At 34.9% G+C, this 27,184-nt stretch overlaps 1 protein-coding gene and 2 long non-coding RNA genes across 3 annotated transcripts in view; 1 reads left to right on the top strand and 2 right to left on the bottom strand.

Annotated features, from left to right (window-relative positions):
• si:ch211-225h24.2 overlaps positions 1 to 2,806 on the bottom strand; it is a 31,677-nt gene extending 28,871 nt beyond the window's left edge. The window contains 1 exon segment of the mRNA NM_001386502.1: positions 2,538 to 2,806. Within this exon segment, the coding sequence (NP_001373431.1) occupies positions 2,538 to 2,624 (87 nt within the window). The 5' untranslated portion in view covers positions 2,625 to 2,806.
• Positions 1 to 26,146, top strand: part of LOC137489142 (uncharacterized) — a 57,599-nt gene extending 31,453 nt beyond the window's left edge. The window contains exons 3-5 of the long non-coding RNA XR_012398662.1: positions 21,993 to 22,158; positions 25,758 to 25,862; positions 25,953 to 26,146. This is a non-coding gene — a long non-coding RNA (uncharacterized lncRNA). The remainder of the gene's footprint in view (positions 1 to 21,992; positions 22,159 to 25,757; positions 25,863 to 25,952) is intronic.
• LOC103909705 (uncharacterized) lies at positions 16,088 to 27,184 on the bottom strand. Its single transcript, NR_170150.1, is given in 2 exon segments — positions 16,088 to 22,133; positions 27,035 to 27,184. It is a non-coding gene; the product is annotated as an uncharacterized lncRNA (long non-coding RNA).

Here is a 27,184-nt window from a genome sequence, read left to right as displayed (position 1 = left end):
CTCATGAAATGGTAATAATAAACGTTGCAAAGCGATTTAATACTTTTGAAAATCACGATCGCAATATATATATATATGTCCATGCCTAATATCCGATGGCCAGAAAGTGATTAATTTTTTTTATAAATTGTTAAATTTTTGTTATTTGTTATGCAGCAAGCCCAGAGATTGTTGTGTAACCAGATTTTATATAAAATTAACTTTAATGTGTGATAGGAATAAAACGTGATAATAAACGAATGATTTCTCCACTCAAATGAATGGTGGCTTGGACCTGGAAACAGTATTACATACGTCACCACTTAACAAGCGGATCCTTTCTTAATACACTCCATATCCATATTGATGAATTCTAGTGGTCAAAGCTTATTTTGAAAGTTTGTCTGATGACGTTAGTCAGAGGTTTCCAAGCTTTTGGAGGGCCGGTGTCCGGCTGAGTTTAGCTCTAACTTGCTTTAACATACCTGCAGGAAGTTTCTAGTATATCTAGTGAAGCTACAGTCACACTGCACTTTTCTTCCCATAGACTTCCATTCATATGCACGCAAATGCGTTAGAACAGAAAGTTTGTGTTTGTGCGGCAAGTTTCACAGTTCGCTGCGTTGGAAAGTTCAAGCTTGGTGAACTCTGACCTGCGAAATCGCATTACATGATAGCATGAAACAATCGAGGATCAAAACATGACCTCTCTGGACAGAAATTTAAAACATGGACCAATCACTTGCTTTTTTAGTGTCTAATCATCTTGTTTCATCCCGCCCCTTTTCGCAGCGCCGTACTACAGAATAACAGAAGCATAAGAGCTTGATTAGCTGGTTCAGGTGTGTTTGATTAGGGTTGGAGCTAAACTCTCCAAGGCTGTGCTTTTAAAATGGACTAGCAGTAAATTTAAGTTTAAATGCAATACCTAGAGTAGTTGACGATTTTGGATGCAGGACACCGACCCTCCAGGGCCGAGTTTGGACATCCCGACATAAGTCAATACAAATGAGCAATTAATTATGCGATATATTTTAAATAATGCGATAAGCCAAATATGGCAATCCTATTCCAAAGGAAACAACATTTAAATATCTGAAATATAATTAGCAAGCATGCGATCAGTTATTTCACCACAGTCTTGCTTTCTCCGTTCTTTTAACCTCTTATTTGTATGTGCATGTCATTCTTTCATACTCACATTCTGCAAATACTTTTTACTATACCTGCATCGTTGCATACTTGAATACTAATATTTCCCTATATTTTTATTATCCATATGATTCATGCTCTTTTTTTGTTTAGTTTTTTTTATAAATATACAATAAAAAAATCCTGCTATCAATTTATCTGTAGGCTGGCAAGGAAAGTTTTTTTTGTGTAAAGAGTACGTTTTCTGTAGGTTAGTAAACATTTCTCTAATGTTTTTTTTTAGTTTTTCTATAAAGGACTAGTTCACTCAAGAAATTCTGTCATTATTTACCCACCATTCACTTGTTTCTAACCTGTTTGACTTTCTTCCTTCCGTTGACTGCAAAAGAAGGTATTTTGAAGAAAGCTGAAAACCTGTAACCATTGACTTCCATAGTATTTGTATCTCCTACTATGGAAGTCAACGGTTACAGGTTTTCAGGTTTCTTCAGAACTTATTTGTGTGTTTGTGTGTGTTCAAAAAACCCATAAAACCACTTGAGGTTTAGCAAATATGGAGTACATTTTAATTTTTTGATGAAATATCCCTTTAGATCAACACAAAAACTATATATCTTTGAACGTTAGCAGAATATTCTGTTATTGTAGGGTTATATAAGTGAATTATGAAAACCACAAAATTGTCATGGTATTGTAGTAAAAATGCAGTTATACAAATGGTAATGTATGAACAGAAAAAACACTGTAATAACGCTTATATACAGTAATAAAATCATGATTAAACTTTATATTTCCGTAGAAGAGCGATTTAAAAAAGTAGGCGGAGGGATTCATATGTAAGTCTATTAAATCATAGATGTGTGAAAGGTAGGCGTACACATTAATAACTGAGTTAAATAAGAGGATTTTCAAAAAAAAAAAACAAGTATGCAACAATTATTGTTTCGCTCTCATAATCCTACTTTATGACTCACTCGGGGGCGCATCCGCTTTGTAAACAATGCAGTTATTGTGCGGGTAGAAATATGACACAGATACTGAGATAAAGTTGGTTTTATATGAACACGTTCGTTCATTTTTGAATACTTTTGACCCTATATTGTTTGACGTTACCACAAATATTCGTTTTGAAATCGCATCTAAGCATGACTTCAAAACAACATTAGCACTATTGAAATTAAACAGTGGTGTATCATTCATTTGATAGTCATTGGCTGCTAATATGATTTGCCTATTTACGTTAGGACTTGAAAATAATACTTTTATAAAATTATATTATTGAGGAGAAAGTCCCAATGTGCGGTAAAAACCAACTTTCCCTCAATGACACAGACAAATTATGAGACTCAAGCCTATCTGATCCCTCAAGTTTAAAGCCCAGGGGAAACTACAACACCTCAGCTCACCTTCCCCGCGTGCTCATTATGCCACGACACCTCGTCCTCCTCCGACGCTTCATCCACTAGAACTTTACTCTTACTCTTCTTGAACATTCTTCGCGTTATTCTCTCTCTTTCTCTCTCTCCCTCTCAGATGAAGCGGAGTAACGTTTTTTCCAAGCCCATGAGATGGGTAGACTCTTAGTGAGGAGATATCGAGATAAATCAAAACAATAACCCGGCTGTGATCGCGATGCCCCACAGATAGTAGTCTTTCCTCTGTTTCTTCTTCTTCTTCTCCGCTGATGAGCTTCTGTCTGCGCGCACGCTCGGCTGCAGCACCTGGACCGCCGCTCCTCCCATCACGGCTCAGATTGCCGCTGATCAACCTGTTGTTATGGTAACGCGGGCGGGACGAACGGAACGGGACCCCCTCGGCCCCACCCACCCGGACAGGAGGTCTTGAAGATAGATATGTCTCCTGAGTTTCTGGCAGTCCGTGGTGGTCTTTCATTTCCCCCTTTCAACTTAGACTTAAACTTTAGTGTGACAGTTAACTTTACAAAACGCAGGCTATGCTATTATGACAGAATATTAAACCAAGCAAGTGGCAAAAGCACTCTTGTAGGTGAACTCTGTTGACTTCTCTATCTGCCTGTCCGTCTATCTATCTATCTATCTATCTATCTATCTATCTATCTATCTATCTATCTATCTATCTATCTATCTATCTATCTATCTATCTATCTATCTATCTATCTATCTATCTATCTATCTATCTATCGCATCCATTTATCCGTCTGTCTGTCTGTCTGTCTGTCCGCCATCCATCCATCCATCCATCCATCCATCCATCCATCCATCCATCCATCCATCCATCCATCCATCCATCCATCCATCCATCCATCCATCCATCCATCTATCTATCTATCTATCTATCTATCTATCTATCTATCTATCTATCTATCTATCTATCTATCTATCTATCTATCTATCTAAAGCATCCATTTATCCGTCTGTCTGTCTGTCTGTCTATCTATCTATCTAGCTAGCTATCCATCCATCCATCCATCCATAAATCTACAGCATCCATCCGTCCGTCCGTCCGTCCGTCCGTCCGTCCGTCCGTCCGTCCATCTATCTATCTATCTATCTATCTATCTATCTATCTATCTATCTATCTATCTATCTATCTATCTATCTATCTATCTATCTATCTATCTATCTATCTATCCATCCATCCATCCATCCATCCATCCATCCATCCATCCATCCATCCATCCATCCATCCATCCATCCATCTATCTATCTATCTATCTATCTATCTATCTATCTATCTATCTATCTATCTATCTAAAGCATCCATTTATCCATCTGTCTGTCTGTCTGTCTGTCTGTCTATCTATCTATCTAGCTAGCTATCCATCCATCCATCCATCCATCCATAAATCTACAGCATCCATCCGTCCGTCCGTCCGTCCGTCCGTCCGTCCGTCCGTCCGTCCGTCCGTCCGTCCGTCCGTCCGTCCGTCCATCTATCTATCTATCTATCTATCTATCTATCTATCTATCTATCTATCTATCTATCATCTGTCTGTCTGTCTATAGTATCCATCCATCCATCCATCCATCCATCCATCCATCCATCCATCCATCCATCCATCCATCCATCCATCCATCCATCCATCCATCCATCCATCCATCCATCCATCCATCCATCCATCTATCTATCTATCTATCTATCTATCTATCTATCTATCTATCTATCTATCTATCTATCTATCTATCTATCTATCTATCTATCTATCAACCATCTGTCTGTCTGTCTGTCTGTCTGTCTATAGTATCCATCCATCCATCTATCATCTATCTAAATCCGCCACAAGAACATTTTCAGTTTCTCTGGATGTGCTAAAAATGAATACACACACATGAAAACTTTTTTATTTTATGCAATGAATTATGTACATTAGAATATACCAGGTGTGTTTGAACAAATGCAATTTCTATTTTGTATTCATTCTTTAAACTACTGATTACTACATTTTTTTTGTTATTTCAAGCAAAATACTATGCTTCAAATGACACTCGAGTGTGAATAAACACAAAGAGTGTGTTTGAGCAGTTTTTCCTTTTTGATTTTTATTGTATTATTAGTGCTGAGCTAAAATTAATCACAATTAATCACATCCAAATTAGAAGATAATTTGACATTTAAGTGTGTGTATGTGTATATTTATTATGCATATATAAGTGCACACAGGCATGCATCTATTCAAGTAACTGTTTATTAATATTAAGATATAAATTATATTACATACACATTACAGTACATGCATCTAAATATGTATGCAACAAAATTGCTTTGTATAGTTTTGTTTATATACAGTTGAAGTCAAAATTATTTGCACCTCATTTACTTTTTTCCCCAATTACTGTTTAACATATGCTGGATAAGTTGGCGGTTCATTCCACTGTGGCAACCCCTGATAAATAAAGGGACTAAGCCGAAGGAAAATGAATGAATGAATATTTGAACTGATTTGGAAATGACACAATAAATTATGAAAAATGATAAAAATATATTAAGTGACAGCGAAGTCATATTGATTATTTATTTATTTTTGCCTAAAATCAAGCTCTTCATTGAGATTATATGCTGTAAACAAGTGCAAAACTTCCAATACGTTATTCGAAGCAAATCTGTTGTGGTGGAAGTTTGTGAAAAACCAAAATAAATTACTAAACCTGCAAATATTAAAAGTTCCACTGAATGCTTAATGTCCAACTTGTTCTCTGATGTAAAATGTATCCAGCTTATAGGTAAGTGTAAAAAAAATCTCCAGAAATGGTTTCACATGCTCATTTACAACTCTAGAAATTGCCCTAGGATGGAAAGCTTGGCCTTATTTGGAAGGGTTGTGAATATTAATGAGTTAATCAGCAACAATAATATTAATAAAAATCAACTTATTTGGCCTAAAATGGAAGAAACACCCATCAATGTGTTGTTTGTAGACACAACCATCAATGTTTTAACACTTCAAATGTGGCGAGCCCTCTCTTTGAAAAGTTCTAAGCTGCACGTCTAAAGGTTTCCATTGAAAATGCCTGTGTAATCAATATTAGTCCTGCTCATCATATATTCGTTGCATCTCAGTAATACATGTGTAATGTATTAATGCTTTTGTATCATGTGATTTGCCCCATGCTTTACATGTGAACAAAATAGTCTTTGTTGGCAGCTAAAAGTGTTCAAACACACCTCTAAGGTCTCCGCGGGGCCTTCATTAAGCAGATTATAAAACTGAAGGTTATGCACTTGTTTATGAAGTTGCCTGGCACACATTGGAAACAGCAGCTTATGCTAGAATATTACGATTTACACATAACAAACATGACAGAAGAGCTGACCTTAGCTGGGAAAACACACACACAAAAAAGTACAGATCAGAAGAGTCATCAGATATAATCTTTATACAGGCATGTTTACAGTAAATACATAAACACAGAAGCTGCGATAAGAGTCCTAGTTGTTTTATGACATCCTCAAAAATGATCTAAAAGATAGTATTTATGCAAAATAGTTTTGTATCCTTACCAAAAATGTATGGTCAGTCGTATTTTTTTACATTTTTTCTCAGTCACTTTGGTGTGTTTCTCACAACACTAGTGCATTTCTGCACAACAGTTAATGCATTTCTCAAAACAATTAGTACAAACTGCAAAACCTAGCTGATAACCTGCAAAAGCGCGTCACATGCTCAAAATGGATAGTTCATTCCTCAAAAGCAAGTATTTATGTCAGTGAAAGTGTCAGTATCATCAAAATGAAAAGTCCTGACATCACTGCTTATGAACAAGATAGTCAAATGGCTTTGTTATGTTTTCATTATGAGTTTACTCTGGACATTTTTTCAATGCAATAAAGTCAGATTTTGGTGACATGTCCTGGAAATGCTCAAGACTGCTCTATATTAGCACAGCCATTTGAAAATTTCATTAAAGTTAGACATCACTGTCATGTTCACCAGCGAACAACCACCAGATGTCGCTGGTAAACACTCACTCATAAAACTACATATCTGCCTTCTTCTGGACTACATATGCATACATGCACTTCTCCTAGACACTCACACCTGCTCACTCATCCAGCTTGATTACATTTGCACACCTGAGGACTTTCAGAGACTGATTAACACACACTATTTAAGCCACACATTCACCCCTTCAGTTTGCCGAGTCTTGTTTATCTGTAAGGTGACAATACAATGCGTTATCCTGGTCTTGGTTTCCCGTGTTTTGTTCTTAGCCCTGTTTATCCTTGTCATCCTGTTTAGCTGCCTGCCTTACGACCTATTGCCTGTTTACTGACTACGATTCTGGATTGTCTACATATATCTGTTTGCTCCCGTATTGACCACTGCTTGCCTGACTGTGAATAAAACCTGCATATTGGACAAGTGGTGCTCGCTGCAGAGCCATTTGAGGAGAGCTGAGCTCCAGAGAGGGGGAGCTTAAGCTTGAGCTCCTCCTTTTTTGCACTTCTTCTACGAGTGATGTCACTGGGGGTAGGGTTAGGGGTGGGGTTGGTGTACGCATTAAAACAGCTTACAGGAGGAGGAGCGACAGCTCATGCTCCCCCTCTCTGGAGCTCACCTCTCCTCAAATGGCTCTGCAGCGAGCACCCTCTCATATTGGATCCTACCTTCTGTTGTTGGTGTCACTCCCCGGCGTTACAATCACTGCATTTAGTGAGGTATCTGAGTACAAGACACTGAATATGTTTGTTTCACATTTACTGCATTTTCTCTTTACAATTCTAATTTATGTAAAGCAATGTGCAAAAGAATAAACACACCCTTATTTACAACAAACATAAACTTTCTTTGGGTAGAGCAGTGCACAACTGTAAACAATATTGCAGAACATATTGGAACTGAACCTACAACACACACAGGTCTGTGAATCATTCATTAAATTGTTCAATTTAGAAGACATTTTCAGAAAAAAAAAAAGATTAAATTTTTTTAATAAAGTTTGCTCGACCGATTTTGACAATGACTAAAGTAATGAACTGAGGACTATTCGTTTTATATGGAATGACTATTCAGCATTCACAAGTTTAGTTAATTTTGACTGACATGACATAAGAAAATGATAATGTTATAAATAGCAAAGAGTTGTATGAAAGCAATTGACGCATGTCCAAAAGCATTTGCAATTTGTTGGAAGGAGTGAGAAACGGCTACTATGATGTGTACAAATGATTAATTGTTTTGAGAAATGCATTATATGTTGTGCAAATGTAAATAGTGTTGTGAGAAATGCACCAAAGCGACTGAGAACTGTAAATAGGCCCACTTGAATTCTGCATACATTGTTTAGTAGTGGCAGTAAAGACATTCATTCATTTTCCTTCGGCTTAGTCTCTTATTTATGAGGGATCGCCACAGGGGAATGAACCGCAAACTATTCCAGCATATGTTTTACTTAGTGGATGCCTTTCCTGCTGCAACCCAGTACTGGGAAACATCCATTCACTCTCACATTCACACACATACATTTTTTTGTTTATCCACTTCAGCTATAGCACATGTCTTTTGACTGAGGGGGAAACCGGAACACTTGGAGGAAACCCATACAGAGAGAACATGCAAACTCCACATAGAATTGCTAACTAGTACAGATGGGACTCAAACCAGCGACCTTCTTGCTGTGAGGTCACTACCCACTGAGCCACCGTGACACCCTTTATATCACCCCGTGATTTATGTAATGACATTTATATCATTACATATATATATTATTATTAATTACATATTATTATTATTATCATTACATATATATATTTATATCATTACATATATATTTAAATAAAATTTATTTAGAATTTCCCATTCAAGGGTCAAAGATGAGAATACGTTGTCAAGCTCCAAAAAAGTATAATGCTCAAAAATTAAAAGTAAAGGAAACACCTGGTGTTACATTGAGCTGTTTAAGTGTTCCCTATATTTTTAAGCAGTGCATATTTCATTTATTCATTCATTCATATTCTTTTCGGCTTAGACCCTTTATTAATCAGGGGTCGCCACAGCGGAATGAACCACTAAATTATCCAGCACGTTTTACACAGCGGATGCCCTTCCAGCTGCAACCCATCACTGGGAAATATCCATACACACTCATTCACACACAAACACTACGGACAGTTTAGCTCATTCAATTCACCTCCAACACATGTTTTTGGACTGTGGGGGAAACCCAATCACCCAGAGGAAACCCACACCAACACAGGGAGAACATGCAAACTCCACACAGAAATGCCAACTGACCCAACTTAAACTCGAACCAGCGACCTTCTTGCTGTGAGGTGAATTTACTACCCACTGCGCAATCATGCTGCCCTATATATAAATTAATTTTGTACATTTTAATTGATGCTTACACCAATCTCCACAGAAAAAAAAAAATCAGCAGAAGTGTTTTGAAATTGATGATGATAAAATAATTTAATGATAACTGTAATAATAATAGTAGTAACTTAATAAATGGCTGCTAAATTCATTCATTCATATTCTTTTCGGCTTATTCCCTTGATTAATCAGGGGTCGCCACAGCAGAATGAACCGCAAACTCATCCAGCATGTTTTACGCAGCCCATCACTGGGAAACATCCATACACTCTCATTCACATACACTACGGACAATTTAGCCTACCCAATTCACCTGGCTGCTAAATATTAAACCTATAAGTATAATAAAAATAATAATAAATATAGATAAGAATCAGAAAGAGCTTTATTACCAGGTATGTTCACACATACAAAGAATTTATGTTTGTGACAGCTTACAGTGCAACAGAATTACAGAGACAGGTCAAAAAACAGATAATAAATATATTTTAAAAATAGAAGTAAGTAGTGACTGCAAACAGGTACAGGTACATTATAGTAGATATTTTGAAGAATTTGGAAACCAATAGCCATTGACATTCAAATCCATTGACATTCAAATATGGAAGTCAACATGCACATTTCCTAAATGTATGCACATCTTAAGGTTTTTATTTTCTTGTGCGATATTCCAAAGCACATATAAAATAGGTGGATGCAAAACTAGCTATTAGCTACCAGTTCATGACATTCTTCAAAATATCTTCTTTTATGTTCAACGTAAGAAAGAAGTAGAGGAAAAATAAATTATGGCAGAGTCTTTATTTGGATGAACTAACTATCCCTTTAAGAGTGAGCTTCTAACAGGATGTTTCCATGTTTCAGGATCATCTATAATCCTTGATTTTTGAGTCGTGACGAAGCGCTTTGTTATTTATAGCCCTCCCTCACTATTATGAAGGACGTACACAGTCTGCTGACTCATCCTGGGGATATTACCCCTATTCACTCACTCTCTCACTCACACACACAAACACGCACGCACACACACACACGCACGCACGCACGCACGCACGCACGCACGCACGCACACACACACACACACACACACACACACACACAACTATTTCCAATGACAAGTAGCTAAAGCCTGCCCGAAAAGTAGCTAAATTTTGCCAGATTACGTCACTCACTCATTTGCATAACAATGACGTCATCACGTAGAATCTGACAAGTGCAAGCCCATCATGTCTTTAATACATTTATTTTGTATGTGTGAATTTGTCCAGAAATTTTGGGTTGATCTCTATCGTTATTTAAACACCCCTCCTACCTTTGCACAATCTTTTAGTTTAAAAGAAATTATTTGTTATTACTCAGAATCTTCACATAAATCTAAAGAATTTATCTTCAACTTTTTTTATCTTGTTTGGAATTTTTTTATATACACAAGCAAAAATGCATGGCTTCAGTCGCTACTTTTCGACATTTTCTGATTGAAGTTGACTCACTGCTCAAATCTATCCGTATGTGTAAAAACTAAAAATGTGTCAGATTCATAGTTCTACATGAAGAACTGTTGTCTACCGACTCTGATTTGAGTTAGAACGCTTTCCTATTGCTCCTAATTTATTTATTTTCAAACACTTTTATACAATTGTAATTTACTTACCTCTTCCTTTGTTTTGTTAATCTTTTTTCTTTCTGCAGCTAATGTAGTTTGTATTGTTTCTCCTTTGGATGTCTCTTATATCGATCTCCTGATTGTGGTTGTATATTTGCATTCTTTAATAAAAAAAAAAAAGCCCATCTTGTCTCTACTCTCTGAGACGCCGTTTAATATTATATTAAACATTACATCCAAATGCACAATACATAGGTTTTTATTAACATATTACTTTGCGTGATGACGTCATTGGGTAATTGCAACTCAATTGGAATTTATTGCAACCTAAACTACCGACAATTATACATGTTAACAAATATAATTATTATATACTAATAATATATAATAATTACAAATATAAAAATTAACAGTTATGAAAAACAATCTGAGCTAGCAATTTACTCTGCTGAGTGAAGCCTACAGCCACTTCTCTTTTGAGTCACTTTTTAAAATTGCCAAAAGTAACCAAATGAATGGTAAAAAAATGCTAAATTTGTTGCTAGGTGCTTTTTGAAAAAAAAAAAAAAAGTTGCCAGGGTTGTATAAAAAAATTGCTAAATTTAGCAACAAATTTGCTAAGTTGGCAACACTGTGCACACACAATCCTTATAAATAACCCGGAAGTAAACAGAAGATTCCTTTCTTGAAAGTTAACTCAAAAGTTTACTCACAAGATGCTGTTTATTCGACGATTTAATGTATATTTGCGCACTTTACCAGCATATCTACGGCTTGAATATACGTGTTTGCATGTGTAACGAAGAAGTAATGCCGACAGGTTGGTTCTAGTAAGGATTTGGAAAGCTTACCAGCTAAGTGGGTCAGTGCTTTTGCTAAAGACCGCAGGTGATCGTCTGGAAGATCAGACTCTCATAAACAACTCGCGTTTACGGTTTCTCTCTCTTACATAATGACAAATATAAACAGTTTAGTAGGAGTTAATCAGATTTTGGGAGAGGAAATGTTTGTGAGTTGCTGCTAAAGTTCAGGTTGTTGCCAGGTTTTGGTGCAGTAGTGCCCTCTACTGCATGACGCGAGCTTTGACATTTAATGTTTCATTTATAAAATTGTGCAAAAGGCAGACACACAGTTTATAGTAACATAATGTAGTGTTTTTAACCTTAGTAAAGTGTATTATGTTTTTTCTATTATAGAATTGACAAAACTTTGTTAATTAATACTTCAATTTACTTTAGTAACTACAATAAACTGTGATACTGTAGTATACAATAGCTATGAATACAGTAAATGGTGTATTGTGGTATAATATACCCTTAAGTTGTAGGAAAAGTATTGGGTAAGTTGTTTATATTACTGCACTTGTGGTATTACCATTGCAACTAGAATTACCAGATTAACAGATTAATTCAAGTATGTCACTATAGTATTGTGCAAAAAAAAAATTTTTTTTTTCATTTTATTTTTTTCATTTGTGCATTTAAAAAAATGCTGGATTGTTGTAACCCAATGGATTAGATATTGAGTTTTTTTATTAGAAATATTTGTTTACGTATAATAATGATAATAATAATAATAAAAGAACAATGCTTTTTAGTTTCAAAAACTAAACCTTTATATCAAATAAACAAACAAAATAATATGGTTTGTGTTGATTTAAATAGTTGTGTAAACCTGTTTCTAAAAATGTTGATATCTCTTTACATGCATAAATATTTTATTTTGTAAAAACTATTTTTTAAAGTATAGTATGTTAACTATTTCCCAGTGATGGGTTGCGGCTGCATTCGCTGTGTAAAACATATGCTGAATAAGTTGGCGGTTCTTTCCGCTGTGGCGACCCCTGATTAATAAAGGGACTAAGCCGAAAACAAAATATATGAAAGAGTATGTTAATTTAAAAAAATAATAATTAATTTATAATAAAAAGGTATTTTTAAGTTTATTATACTTCTAGTTTACAATTAGTTATATCTTAGGTGAGTGCAAGTCCATGTGTTTCAGTAAAATATGCAAAAATGTTATCTAAAAAAGTACACAATTATTATATATTAGACCAGAGATGCCCAAACTAGTGCCCGCGGGCCGACGTTGGCCCATGGTAACCTTTGATTTGGCTTAATATGTTGTATGTGTCTAGCATGGATTAGTATATCGTTAGCATGTTTCTAGTATGGATTAGTATGTCGTTAGCATGTTTCTAGTATGGATTAGTATGTTGTTAGCATGTTTCTAGTATGGATTAGTATGTCATTAGCATGTTTCTAGTATGGATTAGTATGTTGTATGTGTCTAGTATGGATTAATATGTCATTATTATGTTTCTAGTATGGATTAGTATGTCGTTAGTATGTTTCTAGTATGGATTAGTATTTCGTTAGCATGTTAACATGTTTCTAGTATGGATAAGTATGTCGTTAGCATGTTTCTAGTATGGATTAGTATGTTATATGTGTCTAGTATGGAATAATATGTCATTAGTATGTTTCTAGTATGGATTAGTATGTCATTTGTATGTTTCTAGTATGGATTAGTATTTCGTTAGCATGTTTCTAGTATGGATTAGTATGTCGCTAGCATGTTTCTAGTATGGATTAGTATGTCTCTAGCATGTTTCTAGTATGGATAAGTATGTCGTTAGCATGTTTTTAGTATGAATTAGTATGTTGTATGTGTCTCGTATGGATTAATATGTCATTATTATGTTTCTAGTATGGATTAGTATGTCGTTAGTATGTTTCTAGTATGGATAAGTATGTCGTTAGCATGTTTCTAGTATGGATAAATATGTTGTATGTGTCTAGTATGGAATAATATGTCATTAGTATGTTTCTAGTATGGATTAGTATGTTGTATGTGTCTAGTATGGATTAATATGTCATTATTATGTTTCTAGTATGGATTAGTATGTCGTTAGTATGTTTCTAGTATGGATTAGTATTTCGTTAGCATGTTAACATGTTTCTAGTATGGATAAGTATGTCGTTAGCATGTTTCTAGTATGGATTAGTATGTTATATGTGTCTAGTATGGAATAATATGTCATTAGTATGTTTCTAGTATGGATTAGTATGTCATTTGTATGTTTCTAGTATGGATTAGTATTTCGTTAGCATGTTTCTAGTATGGATTAGTATGTCGCTAGCATGTTTCTAGTATGGATTAGTATGTCTCTAGCATGTTTCTAGTATGGATAAGTATGTCGTTAGCATGTTTTTAGTATGAATTAGTATGTTGTATGTGTCTCGTATGGATTAATATGTCATTATTATGTTTCTAGTATGGATTAGTATGTCGTTAGTATGTTTCTAGTATGGATAAGTATGTCGTTAGCATGTTTCTAGTATGGATAAATATGTTGTATGTGTCTAGTATGGAATAATATGTCATTAGTATGTTTCTAGTATGGATTAGTATGTCATTAGTATGTTTCTAGTATGGATTAGTATGTCATTAGTATGTTTCTAGTATGGATTAGTATTTCGTTAGTATGTTTCTAGTATGGATTAGTATGTTGTATGTGTCTAGTATGGAATAATATGTCATTAATATGTTTCTAGTATGGATTAGTATGTCATTAGTTTGTTTCTAGTATGGATTAGTATTTCGTTAGTATGTTTCTAGTATGGATAAGTATGTCATTAGCATGTTTCTAGTATGAATTAGTATGTTGTATGTGTCTCGTATGGATTAATATGTCATTATTATGTTTCTAGTATGGATTAGTATGGCGTTAGTATGTTTCTAGTATGGATAAGTATGTCGTTAGCATGTATTAGTATGTCATTAGTATGTTTCTAGTATGGATTAGTATGTCATTAGTATGTTTCTAGTATGGATTAGTATTTCGTTAGTATGTTTCTAGTATGGATTAGTATGTTGTATGTGTCTAGTATGGAATAATATGTCATTAGTATGTTTGTAGTATGGATTAGTATGTCATTAGTTTGTTTCTAGTATGAATTAGTATTTCGTTAGTATGTTTCTAGTATGGATAAGTATGTCGTTAGCACGTTTCTAGTATGAGTTAGTATGTTGTATGTGTCTCGTATGGATTAATATGTCATTATTATGTTTCTAGTATGGATTAGTATGTCGTTAGTATGTTTCTAGTATGGATAAGTATGTCGTTAGCATGTTTCTAGTATGGATTAGTATGTCATTAGTATGTTTCTAGTATGGATTAGTATGTTGTATGTGTCTAGTATGGAATAATATGTCATTAGTATGTTTCTAGTATGGATTAGTATGTCATTAGTATGTTTCTAGTATGGATTAGTATGTCATTAGTATGTTTCTAGTATGGATTAGTATGTCGCTAGCATGTTTCTAGTATGGATTAGTATGTTGTATCCAACATCTGATAGACGTCATAGTAGTAATGTCCACACAACGTTAAGCTGTAATTATTATAAGACGTTAAATATCATTAGACATTGATATTTGGTGGCTGCAGTGTCCTTTATCATTAGACGTTGATATTTGGTGGCTGCAGTGTGCTTTATCATTAGACGTTGATATTTGGTTGGTTTTAGATTGGACGTTGGACACTGACATCAGCCTGATATTGAATTCTGGCGTCAACCTGATTTTCTTTTCTAAACAAAATGCACGATCCCCATGACGTTAGGGTACTATGCAGGGGTTAAAGTATTCCGGCACGATGCCGGATATCCGGCGTGCAGCGTTGAGAGAAAATAAAATCTATTTTTGAGCTTGCGGATGCGGTTTAATTAGGGATGCTCAAAATAACTGATTTTCCTTTAACCGAAAGGGTGCGTTTGTAACCGATTAATGGTATCAGTTAAACGATTAAAAAATATACTTTATATATTTTTAAAGTTTGGCTGCATAAGGGGAATCTGTTGAATGGTTTACTGATGCCGCCAGTGTTTTACGATCTGCGAGGCCCTGCGCGCCTCAAGTTTTGCAGAAAAAGCGTTGCCTCAATCATGTTTTTTTTTCATTCTTCAGTTAAATGAGCACTGCAGGGTTTCTGTTGATGTGACAGCGGGGTTTGGGTTGTCAAGGCGACTATGGCAAACTTTTAATGATGGAGGAGAGACTTGTGGTCGCTGTTTCAAGTTATCCAGAGCTGTATTACATTACAGATCTTGAATATCACAATATTATTAAAGCTACAATTATAACATCGACAGCAACACGACTCGCGAACAATAGACCAGCTGATTCAGTCGTTTTCTACAACAAATATTTGATGTCATGTTGACGTCTTGCTGAGTGTTTAAGGCCATTCGGTCATCATACAGTAAACATCCATCATCTTCTTATCAGTGACACAATTAGTTACTTTACACCACTGGAAATTACCCATGGCAACTTTAATATGCACTAGTTTGGTATATTTATCTTCGGCCCATGGCTCTCAATGATATACGAAAAAGTTATTAGACTGTGAAAAAACAATTAGTTTTGCTTTAACAAAAGTCAATAAACCAGCTGTAAATTGGAGGTGTTAAGTAATTACGTACAAGTCTTGCAAATATGTGTTCATTTAAGTAGATGTATGAACATGCACAAAATGGCTGATGCATATATTGGTGCATAAATATTTTATTTTGTAAATACAATATACAAATTCACATATATTACAAGATGTGATATTCCCTTTCTTCATTCAAAAGGAGCTTAAAAAATACAATCATTTCTGTCATCAAAGTGCAGAGTCCCTCAAAATGTTCTCAATCAGGACAGCTCGGCGTCTCCAGGTGATGTGGCTGGCGTTTGTTGTTCTCTAAATAACAGTCTTTGACCTTACATTATCAGCCAACAGTAAATGGATTAGAGATTAGACTGATTTAAGAACATAAGCTCCTCTTCTGAATGTCTGTCTGAGACGTCATGACATCTTTACATGACTCAGCACTGAAGCCCATTCTCAAAAACACTGACATTTCGCTGACGGTGAGACGTTCACTGTGAGCCAATGCCAAAACACACACTTTTTACATTTTGTTTCACTCATTTCTCCAATCTTTAAAGGCAAGACACTGCAGGCACCTGAGATTTTGGTCTTTTTAGCTTCTCATTCATTTATTCATTTTCTTTCGTCCTTTATTTATCAGGGGGGCGCCACAGTGGAATGAACCACCAACTATTCCTGCATATGTTTTACGCATTGTATGCCCTTCCAGCTGCAAGCCAGTACTGAGAAACGTTTTGGCTTCTCATAAAGTGTTTATTTAGTATAAAGAAAACACAAAATAAATGAATTTGTGTCGGTAGATTTCAATTAAAAATATCGATTTTAAAGGCTGTTTCAACAAGTTGAATTTTCTTTTCTCTAGCACTGAGCCATGAATCTTTACTTCAGCAAGACATACAGTTGAAGGCAAAATTATTATCCCTCCTGTGAAATTTGAATTCTCAAGTGATGTTTTAGAGTTTTTGAGTTTTTAATATATATATATATATATATATATATATATATATATATATATATATATATATATATTACATATTACATATTATAATTTAAAAATGTCGAAAAAATCTTCTCTTTATTAAGCAGAGCTTATAAAATATTTGAAAAGGTATAAAATCTTCGAATTGTATATCCACCAAACGTTAGAGTTTTAGTTATATATGTATACATATATCTGTATATGTATCTGTTTTTTTTAAAGAGGGATACATAATATGCCTAAATACATATGTTTCATTCTACAAAATAGTGTGAAACTGTTCATCAAGGCGGCAATATTTAAATATTTATTAAAATTTTAAATAACTGCTTTCTTATTGTATGCAGATGAATTTATTACTCCAGTCATAATTGATTTCATTACTATTACTATTATTAATAATAATAATAATAATTAAGATTAGAGTAATTTCTGAAGAATCATATGACTCTGAAGACTAATGTAATGAAGTTGAAAATTCATCATTAAAATCAATGAAATAAATGACTAAATTAAATTATAAACCACTTTTTAGCAGTTATTTTATAGTGCAATAACATTTCACTATTTTACAATTTTTACTTTATTTTTGATTAAATAAATGCCACTTGGGTGAGCAGGAGAAGCTTATTTTAAAACATTTAATAATAAATAAATAAATGAAACAATACAATGTGACTCCAAGTATTCCTTTTTGAGCAGTAAATATTTCTTGTCTGGCTGTTCACATAATTTTCTGAATTATGATGAGACAAAAAGATTCACAAAATCTCTAGCTCAGTGGCTCTGTGGTTAGCACTGTCGTCTCACAGCCAGAAGGTTGCTAGTTCAAGTCCCGGCTAGGTCTGTTGGCATTTTAGTATGGAGTTTGCATGTTCTACCCATGTTGGTGTGGGTTTCCTCCGGGTGATTACAGTCCAAAGACATGCGCTATAGGTGAATTGAATAAACTAAATTGACCATAGTGTATGAGTATGAATGAATGCGTATGGGTGTTTCCCAGTACTGCGTTGCAGCTGAAAAGTTTTTTGCTGTGTAAAACATTTGCTGGATAAGTTGGCGGTTCATTCCGCTGTGGCTACCCCTGATGAATAAAGGAACAAAGCTGAAGGAAAATTAATGAATGAATGAAAATCTCTTTATAAAAACACTAGTATGTTTGGACTGCAAAGCAGTGCATTCTTAATGAAGTAATGGCTCATTTGCATATGTAAGCAAAACATTATAAAAAACACATAGCACATTTTTTTGCAGTTCTTAATGTCAGTTGGGAAAGTAAATAATTACATTTTATATAAACTTTTACCCTGTTCACCTGCAGTGTCTTGCCTTAAGAGATCATTTACATCAGATGCCTACACTGTAAAAAATGCTGGCTTCCACACAATTCCTTCATGTTAAGTTGACTTAATTGTTTTTACAAATATAGGTTGAACATAAAAACATTAAGTTGTCCTTCAAAAAACTCAAGAATCGTGTCAATTCAGCTCATATTAAATAAGTAGTTTGAACAAGCAGCAAAAATCATTTTTAGAGTATAGGAGAGAGTTTCTACAGGTCAGCGTCTTTCATGGGCATTTCAGCTGGTTAAACTCTGGCTCTGTCTACTTTCTGCGTGACACTGGGGCTGGCAAACCACAGTGCCAAACACAAACTGGAAAAAAAGCCAGATGATGAGTTCTGAACACCCAAGTAAAAGAAATACTGTCCTGCTCTCAAAGCTAAACAGTGTATAAATACATGCTTTACAGTGAATAGAAAGTAAATACATATTAGCACAAATAATTATACACTCAAATATACAGTTGAAGTCAGAATTATTAGCCCCTCTTAAATTTCTTTTTTTAAATATTTCCCAAATTATGTTTAAAAAAGTTTCTCACAGTATTTCTCACAGTATGTCTGATAATATATCTTATTTGTTTTATTTCAGCTAGAATAAAAGCAGTTTTTACTTTTTTTAAACATAATTTTAAGGTCAAAATTATTAGCCTCTTTAAGCTATATGGATATTTATAGTCTACAGAACAAACCGTCGGTTTACAATAACTTGCCTAATTCCCCTATCCCCTATTGTTTACTTTCATGATGGCAAAGATAAAATAATCAGTTATTAGAGATGAGTTATTAAAACTATTATGTTTAGAAATGTATTTAAAAATCTGCTCTACGTTAAATAGAAATGGGGGGATAAACAGGGGGGGGCTAATAATTCTGACTTCAACTGTATATTTCCATTGGAACTCAAAGTGTTTTTATAAACAAATGAAATGATACAAAATATTAAATTCATAGAACGTATAATAGTTGTAAAAAGGGTCTTTTATGCATTTCCTCAGAAATAGTAAATCAATAAAATAACATTTCTGCAATATACATTATTTTATTAATTTACTAGATATATGTCAGGGATAATAATTATGAACTAGAATCAATTTTAAGGGATAATAGTGGCATTGTTGTATTTTTGGATTTTTATGAGTTGTTTGTTTTTAATATACTATTATATTGTTGTATTTTTGTGCTTTGCCAATATAACATTGTCAACAAGAAGCATCTCATCTTAAATATATATACAGTTTGGGTGCCATTACTTACTTATATATATATTTTAAAAAGTACATATCTGTTTAAATTTGAATGAATGCCGATAAACCATTACGTCACCCATACATTTTCACATTTTATTTTTCGCAAAGGTTATATACTTTCTAATATGATTATAAAAATACTTTGTCAATTTAATTTGATGATTGTTTTCAGTTCAGATTGGGACATCTCGTCTTTGACCTACAGTTTATATAACAAAGAATAACTCATTTCCAGACAGCCAGAGAGAAATTGCCTGCCTTGGACAAATGCGATATTAAATGCTCAGTGTGTATTTTAAAGATGAAGCCTTGTAAACGGTGACTCACTGTTATGAAGGTGACCTGCTGAAATCGAATCTGTTCATTACAGCAATATGTCTCTTAAATTGACTTTAAAGAAATCAATAAAAGCTGCGGTCATACTTAAGCATTAATGCTAAATGCTTAATTCTGCCCAGTTTACAGCCTTGTGTTTCTTTAGGACATTTACATGCATTTTTGGTAAAATCAGAAGCTTTACCATATTTTATGTCCCAAAAATAAACATGTTCCATTATTCAGTATTACAATAAACCCTAATAATGAACATGAACAACTTAAAAATACAGTGAAGAGTTATTTTAGGTTTCATTTAAGTATATTTATATTGTTGTCTTCAGAGTGTTGTTCATTCTTCAAGACGTTATTTTCCAATAACATTTTTATAAATAAACATTTAAAATATGTTTTAAAGGTCCCATGAAATTAAAATAAAGATATTTAGAAGATAGTATCGTAGTTTTCAAGATATCTATAAGCTAGTGTGCTCCAAAACAGTGACAAAATCCACATATTAAACTGATACAAACATGTAGTTTATAGCTTGTAGTTTGTCACTTTCGCCTAAATGGATTTACGGTTTGTCACCTCAAATCATAACCAATCAAATGCTCTCTTGTAACTGACATGCCCTGCCCCTTCAAGACAATTCTCATTTGCATTTAAAAAGGGGGAGGAGCTACCCTATGTCCCAGCCTTTTTTTGTGTTTTGGTTGAGATTACATCAAACATCGAATAAAAATGCATATTTCGAAGTACTTCATGGGACCTTTAAATAAATAAACATTTTCATATGTTAAAATGGCTTACAAAACACCCGAGATATTGATTTGAAAAGCTTAGCATTATTCATAGGCATTAACAATATACAACGAGTTTCCATTTGTTAACATTTTTAAAATAAACTAAAGTGAAAACTACTTAAATTAATGTTTAATAACTCATTCAAATTAAAAGCCATTTCATTTAATCGAACAAATTACTTAAAAACGTCAGTTGTATTTTTAAGCTATATTAACGTCATCATGAAATACAAATATTTTATGTTTTAAATAGGTTTCATTTGCTACTACACATTGTTAGTCTAAAGGCAGGGGTCGGGAACCTTTTTTCAGCAAAGTGCCATTTCTGATTTTTTTGGCAAATGCATTTTTTTAAAGAGCCATTGGGGGTGTACATACATCTGTATATATTAAGAGTTAACTACTAAAATGAGCATTTTTCTCAGTCTCCTAAGTTTATAATTAAAAATTTTGCATTAAAGGCAATGAAAACAACTTATTCGTCACTATAAAAGTAAAATTTCTGAGCCTACACACAAGAAACAGAGAAAAATGCATAGGTTCCCTACCACTGGTCTTAAGGTGATCAATTAATTCATGTTAATACACAGGAGGAATTAAGTTGTTTTACTAATCTTTAATCAAATTCTTCAGAAACGTCCACGGGACTACGTTTTCAGAATGAGCCTGGGTTGCATTTAACTTGCAGTAAAATGTGCAGGGGCCTTTAATTGCGGCAGGTAAAACATGAGAGGAGGAGCGCAAAAAAATAAAGAGAGAACAAGCAAACTCCGCACAGAAATGCCGTCTGGTTTGGAAAGTAATTAAACCAGGGGCATTCTTGCTGTGAGGCAACAGCGCTAATCGCTGGTCACCGTGACGCCCGTTTGAAAGGTGGGAAAGTAGGGTTGGGGGGGGGGGGGTTTCTTCGAGACGAAGATATTGAGATGAGAAAAGTCTGGTTATTTATAGTGAGTTAAGGATCGTCTTATAGGATAATCAGTCATTAGCTAAAATTGGAACAGCTGCAAACAATCATAAGCACGTGATCCTCTCGAAATTTGTTTATGAATAAACTTCACAAAGTGAAATTTTGAGATATTTGTGCATTGAGATAGCACGTAGAAAGACCCATTTTACCTAGATTCTAAAACTTAAATCAAATTGTTGCCAGAGAATACGTTTGGAAAGGCTTGGTTGAAGATCGGCCATCCTCGCAACCAAAGCAAGACCACAAACTTCAGCATGATGTGGTTGACTGGTAATACTGATGTTGTTGGAATGTGTTGAAGAAATGTTGCACCTTTAGTCAAAATGGGTGCGTTTTCTCTTTGTGTTTCACCGCAGGAGATGTGGTGATGGTTTGTAGTGTAGGGTCAGCTGTCGAGAGCTGTATCCTGACATCCCAATACCCAGAAGGCCCAACAGCATGGCAAATCTGGGTACGACAGGGCCCTCCGTCTGCAGACCAGTCCGCGCTGCCTGAGTCTGAACACACAAGACAGATGACTGAGTATGTTGTTTTATATTTACGTCTGTTTTCATTGACATCGAAACATCCAGAAATACTTTAGTAATTTATAGTTATTTTGAACCACACTTTTAACCTTATTTTTCACGTAAGAGCTGGTGTAGGCGTGCAGCCATTGAAATTTTGTAATTAAAGGATTTTAAATTTTATCTATAGTCATAAACACACTTGTTTGTAGCGCAAGTGATCGTTTTCTGCTGTTTGTTATTTCTATGAGAGCTGAATCGCTCTTTGTATAATGAGGTCAATAAAGTACATGAATTAATCTGTTGTGGTAATTGTATAGTTGCTATGGAAACACAACAACTATAGTACTATAAACAAATGAATTTCTGTACTTCTGTACCACAGCTACAGGGTATGTTATGGCAATACAGCACAGTTTACTGTAATAACAACTAAAATATACTACCATATCTATTACAGTTTATATATGTACAATGTATACACTTTATTGGGTAAACCTGTCCAATTACTCGTTAATTCAAATGTCTTATCAACCAATCAAATGGCAGCAACTTAATGCATTTAGGCATGTAGACATGGTCAAGACGATCTGCTGCAGTTCAAACTTAGCATCAGAATGGGGAAGAAAGGGGATTTAAGTGACTTTGAATGTGGCATGGTTGTTAGTGCCAGAATGGTCTGAGTAATTCATAAACTGCTGATCTACTGGGATTTTCACGCACAACCATCTCTAGGGTTTACAGAGAATGGTCAGAAAAAGAGAAAATATCCAGTGAGGGGCAGTTCTGTGGGCGCAAATGCCTTGTTGATGCCAGATGTCAGAGGCGAATGGCCGGACTGGTTCGAGCTGATAGAAAAACAACAGTAACTCAAATGCAGAAGAGCATCTCTGAACACACAACACATCAAACCTTGAGGCAGATGGACTACAGCAGCAGAAGACCACAAGTAGTGTGCCACTACTGCCAGCTAAGAACAGGAAACTGAGGCTACAATTCACACAGGCTCACCATAATTGGACAATAGATGATTGGAAAAACGTTGCATGGTCTGAGTCTCGATTTCTGCTGTGACATTCAGTGTCTGACATTCAGACAGTGGTGGTGGTGTAATGATGTGGAGGATATTTTCTTGGCACACTTTTGGTTTGTGAGTACCAATTGAGCATTGTGTAAACGCCATAGCCCACCTGAGTATTGTTGCTGACCATGTTTATCCCTTTATGACCACAGTGTACCCATCTTCTGATGGCTACTTCCAGCAGGATAACGCACCATGTCATAAAGCATGAATCATCTCAGACTGGTTTCTTGAACATGACAATGACTTCACTGTACTCAAATGGCCTCCACTGTCACAGGAGCTCAATCCAATAGAGCACCTTTGGGATGTGGTGGAAAGGGAGATTTGCATCATGGTTGTGCAGCCGACCAATCTGCAGCAACTGCGTGATGCAGTCATGTCAATATGGACTGAAGTCTCTGGCTGCGTCTGAAACCGCATACTTCCATACTATATAGTACGCTAAAATCAGTAGTCGAGCCGAGTAGTATGTCCGAAATCATAGAATTAGAAAAACAGTATGCTAGAAGTACCCGGATGACTTACTACTTCCGGCGAGATTCTAGAGTGCGCATCCCATGCATGCTGCGCTATCCCATGATGCCCCGCGAGTGAATTCATGAATGGGAGTAAAGCGACGCAATTGACGCAGGCAGGTCACGTGACCATGACAAAATGGCGGATGTAGTACGTCGGAATTCCATTCATACTTTTCAAGTTCATACTGTATAGAACGTACTTTTCTAACGGCCGAGTAGTACGTTTAAATTCAAATGCAGTACCTACTGAGTAGTAGGCGGTTTCGGACGCAGCCTCTGAGTAATATTTCCAGCAGCTTGTTGATCTATGGCATAAAGGGTTAAAGGATTTTCAAAAAAAGTTTTGGAGGCAAAAGGTAGTCCAACCCGGTACTAGTAAGGTGTACCTAATAAAGTGGCCAGTGAGTGTGTATGTAGAATACACTTCACTATACATGGTTCAAAAACACTTTCAAATTAACTATTAATTACTATAGTTTTTTTTTTCATGTAGGATTATTTCACTCATACTTAGACTTTTTTTGCCTAAAGACAATAGGTCAGAGGTCAGCATTTATGGATATCCTGTTAGAATGCATTATGGTTCTTTATCAGTGTTGCCAGTTCCATGGTTTTCCCGAGGTATTTGGTTACTTCCATGGGTTGTTTTTTAGTCCACGGGTTAAAGCAGGGGTGTCCGAAGTCGGTCCTGGAGGGCTGATGTATTGCTGACTTTAGCTCCAACTTGCTTCAACACACCTGCCTGGAAGTTTCTAGTATACATAGTAACAGCTTGATTAGCTTGTTCAGGTGTGTTTGATTAGGGTTAGAGCTAAACTCTCCAGGACACTGGCCCCCCAGGACCGAGTGTGGACACCCCTGGGTTAAAGGCTTGAAATATTGCGTTAATTATGTTTATATGGTTGCGTTTAAATAATTTTCTTTGCCAAATTTTTATTTTAATAATAAGGGTGGGATGATGAAATAGACTACATTTCTATGGGGTGCAATTAGTAATTACTAATGTACATTTATTTTCAAACATGAAACAGTATAATGCATACAGTGATGTTAAATATTTACTTTAAGTTCCAAATGTGTGATGGCATAGTTTGATACTTTAGGCTAGATTTGTTGTGAAAGCCTGGCAACCCTGTTCTGTATTGGCACTGCATGATAATAATGTTTTTAATTCACAAAAGTATTTTTTATTGTTGAAAATGATTCTTTAGATTATTATAATGTTCTTCACATGATCAAAACAAATGGTTCTTTGAAGAAACTTTCAGTAAAGGCTTCTTTTAGAGACTTGATTATTGTTTTAAAAACTGTTAAATGAGAGATCAGTCCAGGAAGGTGTTAGAAGTATTATTGTATTTCCTAGATTAGGAATAAGACGATTGAGCTTTTCAATATAATCATGCATTTAAGCAGTTTCCTTGAAGACGATTTGAAGTGTTTATAAACAACACAGTGTATATAACAGATTACAGAGTCTATTTACAGTGCTTCTGGATTACATCTTTGAGCATCATTGATAAAAAACAAACAGCAAAACATCGGAGGTGGTTAATTCCAGACCAGTCTGTGTCTTAAAATAGCTGCCAGGAGAGTTTTAGAGATTTGGAGCAAGCGTCTCATGCCACTGGGCTCAGGATTTAATTACTCAACATTAATCTGGACAGACATTCTGATTTAAAAAGGTCCAAAAGGTTTAAAAAGACTCAAAAAGGTACATTTTTTAAAAATTTTATTTCTTTTTTTGTTTATTTATTTATTTATTTTTTGTTTATTTATTTATTTTTGCCTTTAAATTGAATTATGGGACCTTGATCTTTGCTTTGACAACACTTGATTATTAAAGTTAAACTTTGCAGATTAACAAATCGACTATTATTGACTTTTTTAGGAGTGGTAAACAATCTATTCACTGTAAAAAATGAAAATTCCGTCCAATTCCAAATGTTGTCCCTACACAAATTAAGTTAACATCATCATTTTTACAAATTGAACATCATTCAAATTTCTTTTCAGTCTGGTCCCTCTATTCATCTGGGGTCACCACAGCAGAATGAACTGGCAAGTTATCCAGCACATGTTCTACTCAGCGGATGCCCTTCCAGCCGCAACCCATCACTGGTAAACATTCATACATACTCATACACTACAGACAATTTAGCTTACCCAATTCACCTGTACCACATGTCTTTGCACTGTGGGGGAAACCAGATCACCTGGAGAAAACCTATGCGAACACGGGGAGAACATGCAAACTCCACACAGAAATGGCAGCTGACCCAGCCGAGGCTCGACCAGCGACCTTTTTGCTATGAGGCGATTGTGCAACCCACTCCACCACCACACCACCAAAAAACTTAAGATTTCAATGTTGGTTCAACTATTAAATATTAAATAAGTAGTTTAAACAAGCATCATTTTTTGAGTGTTGTCTGGGTTGTTCATGTAAATTACAGTTCATTTTTTTATTTTTAATAGTTTTTGTGTGTGTGTGTGTTTCTTTAACTGTCTTACGCTCATTCACTTTTAGTATGATTTGATTATTTAGCATACATTTTTACTCATAACTAGGCCCACACGGAATCTGCACGCGCAGACTTCCGCAGATTTTTAGCACATCATTAATTCTGTTTATTTATATGAGTAAATGTGTGTAAAATTATATTTATTCAGTTTTTTAATTAATGACAGTAATATTATTGACTAATGTGAAAATGTTCGTCTGATTTATGTACAATGCAGTTTGTAAATAATCATTTTTTGTCTTTTAGTAGAGATATTATATGAGAGACTTGCTTTGTTTACCAAATAAAGTGAATCTAATTGGATTTGCATTTTAAACAATAAATAAAAGTTAAAAAGATAATACTTTTTATTATTTAGTTCTGATACTCCTAAAATAATTACGCAGAAATCCGCAGATTTTTACCAAAATTCTCTGCAGAAATAGCAAAAAAAAAATGTCCACAGATTCCGTCTGGCCCTACTCATAACTAACTGTAAGCATTACAAGAATCCAACATATACATGCTGTACATCAATTTAATAGCTAAAAAGACTAAGAAAACCCTGTATTGTCCTCTTAAGAGAAATGAACACAATACAAACAGATACATGTGCAGATATAAAACATGATTCAGTCTTGGATACATTATGATTCACAGGTCCATGATATTTGTTAATATAACTAAACAAAAAAGGATTCTAAGTAGATATATAGCCATATCTAATGTAAAGAAAAGAAGTCGTTGTTGGAGACTCATTTCCTTTAGCTGTAGAAACAGGACCCTCACCTGCAGGTATCGAATGTATCCGGGTGTCAGGAGAGGAATGCGGAAGAACATCTCAGCAGAGCTTCTTTTCAACCAGATCAGTCCCTCTGGCCAGAGAACCAAACCGTCCCTTCCACGCACACACACACACACACAAGCACACACACTCCA

The sequence above is a fragment of the Danio rerio genome, chromosome 23 (genome assembly GCF_049306965.1).
Source record: "Danio rerio strain Tuebingen ecotype United States chromosome 23, GRCz12tu, whole genome shotgun sequence".
In the NCBI taxonomy this organism is placed as follows: domain Eukaryota; kingdom Metazoa; phylum Chordata; class Actinopteri; order Cypriniformes; family Danionidae; genus Danio; species Danio rerio.
Note: the sequence above shows the minus strand (reverse complement) of the source record. Positions and strands in the feature narration are given on the sequence as shown.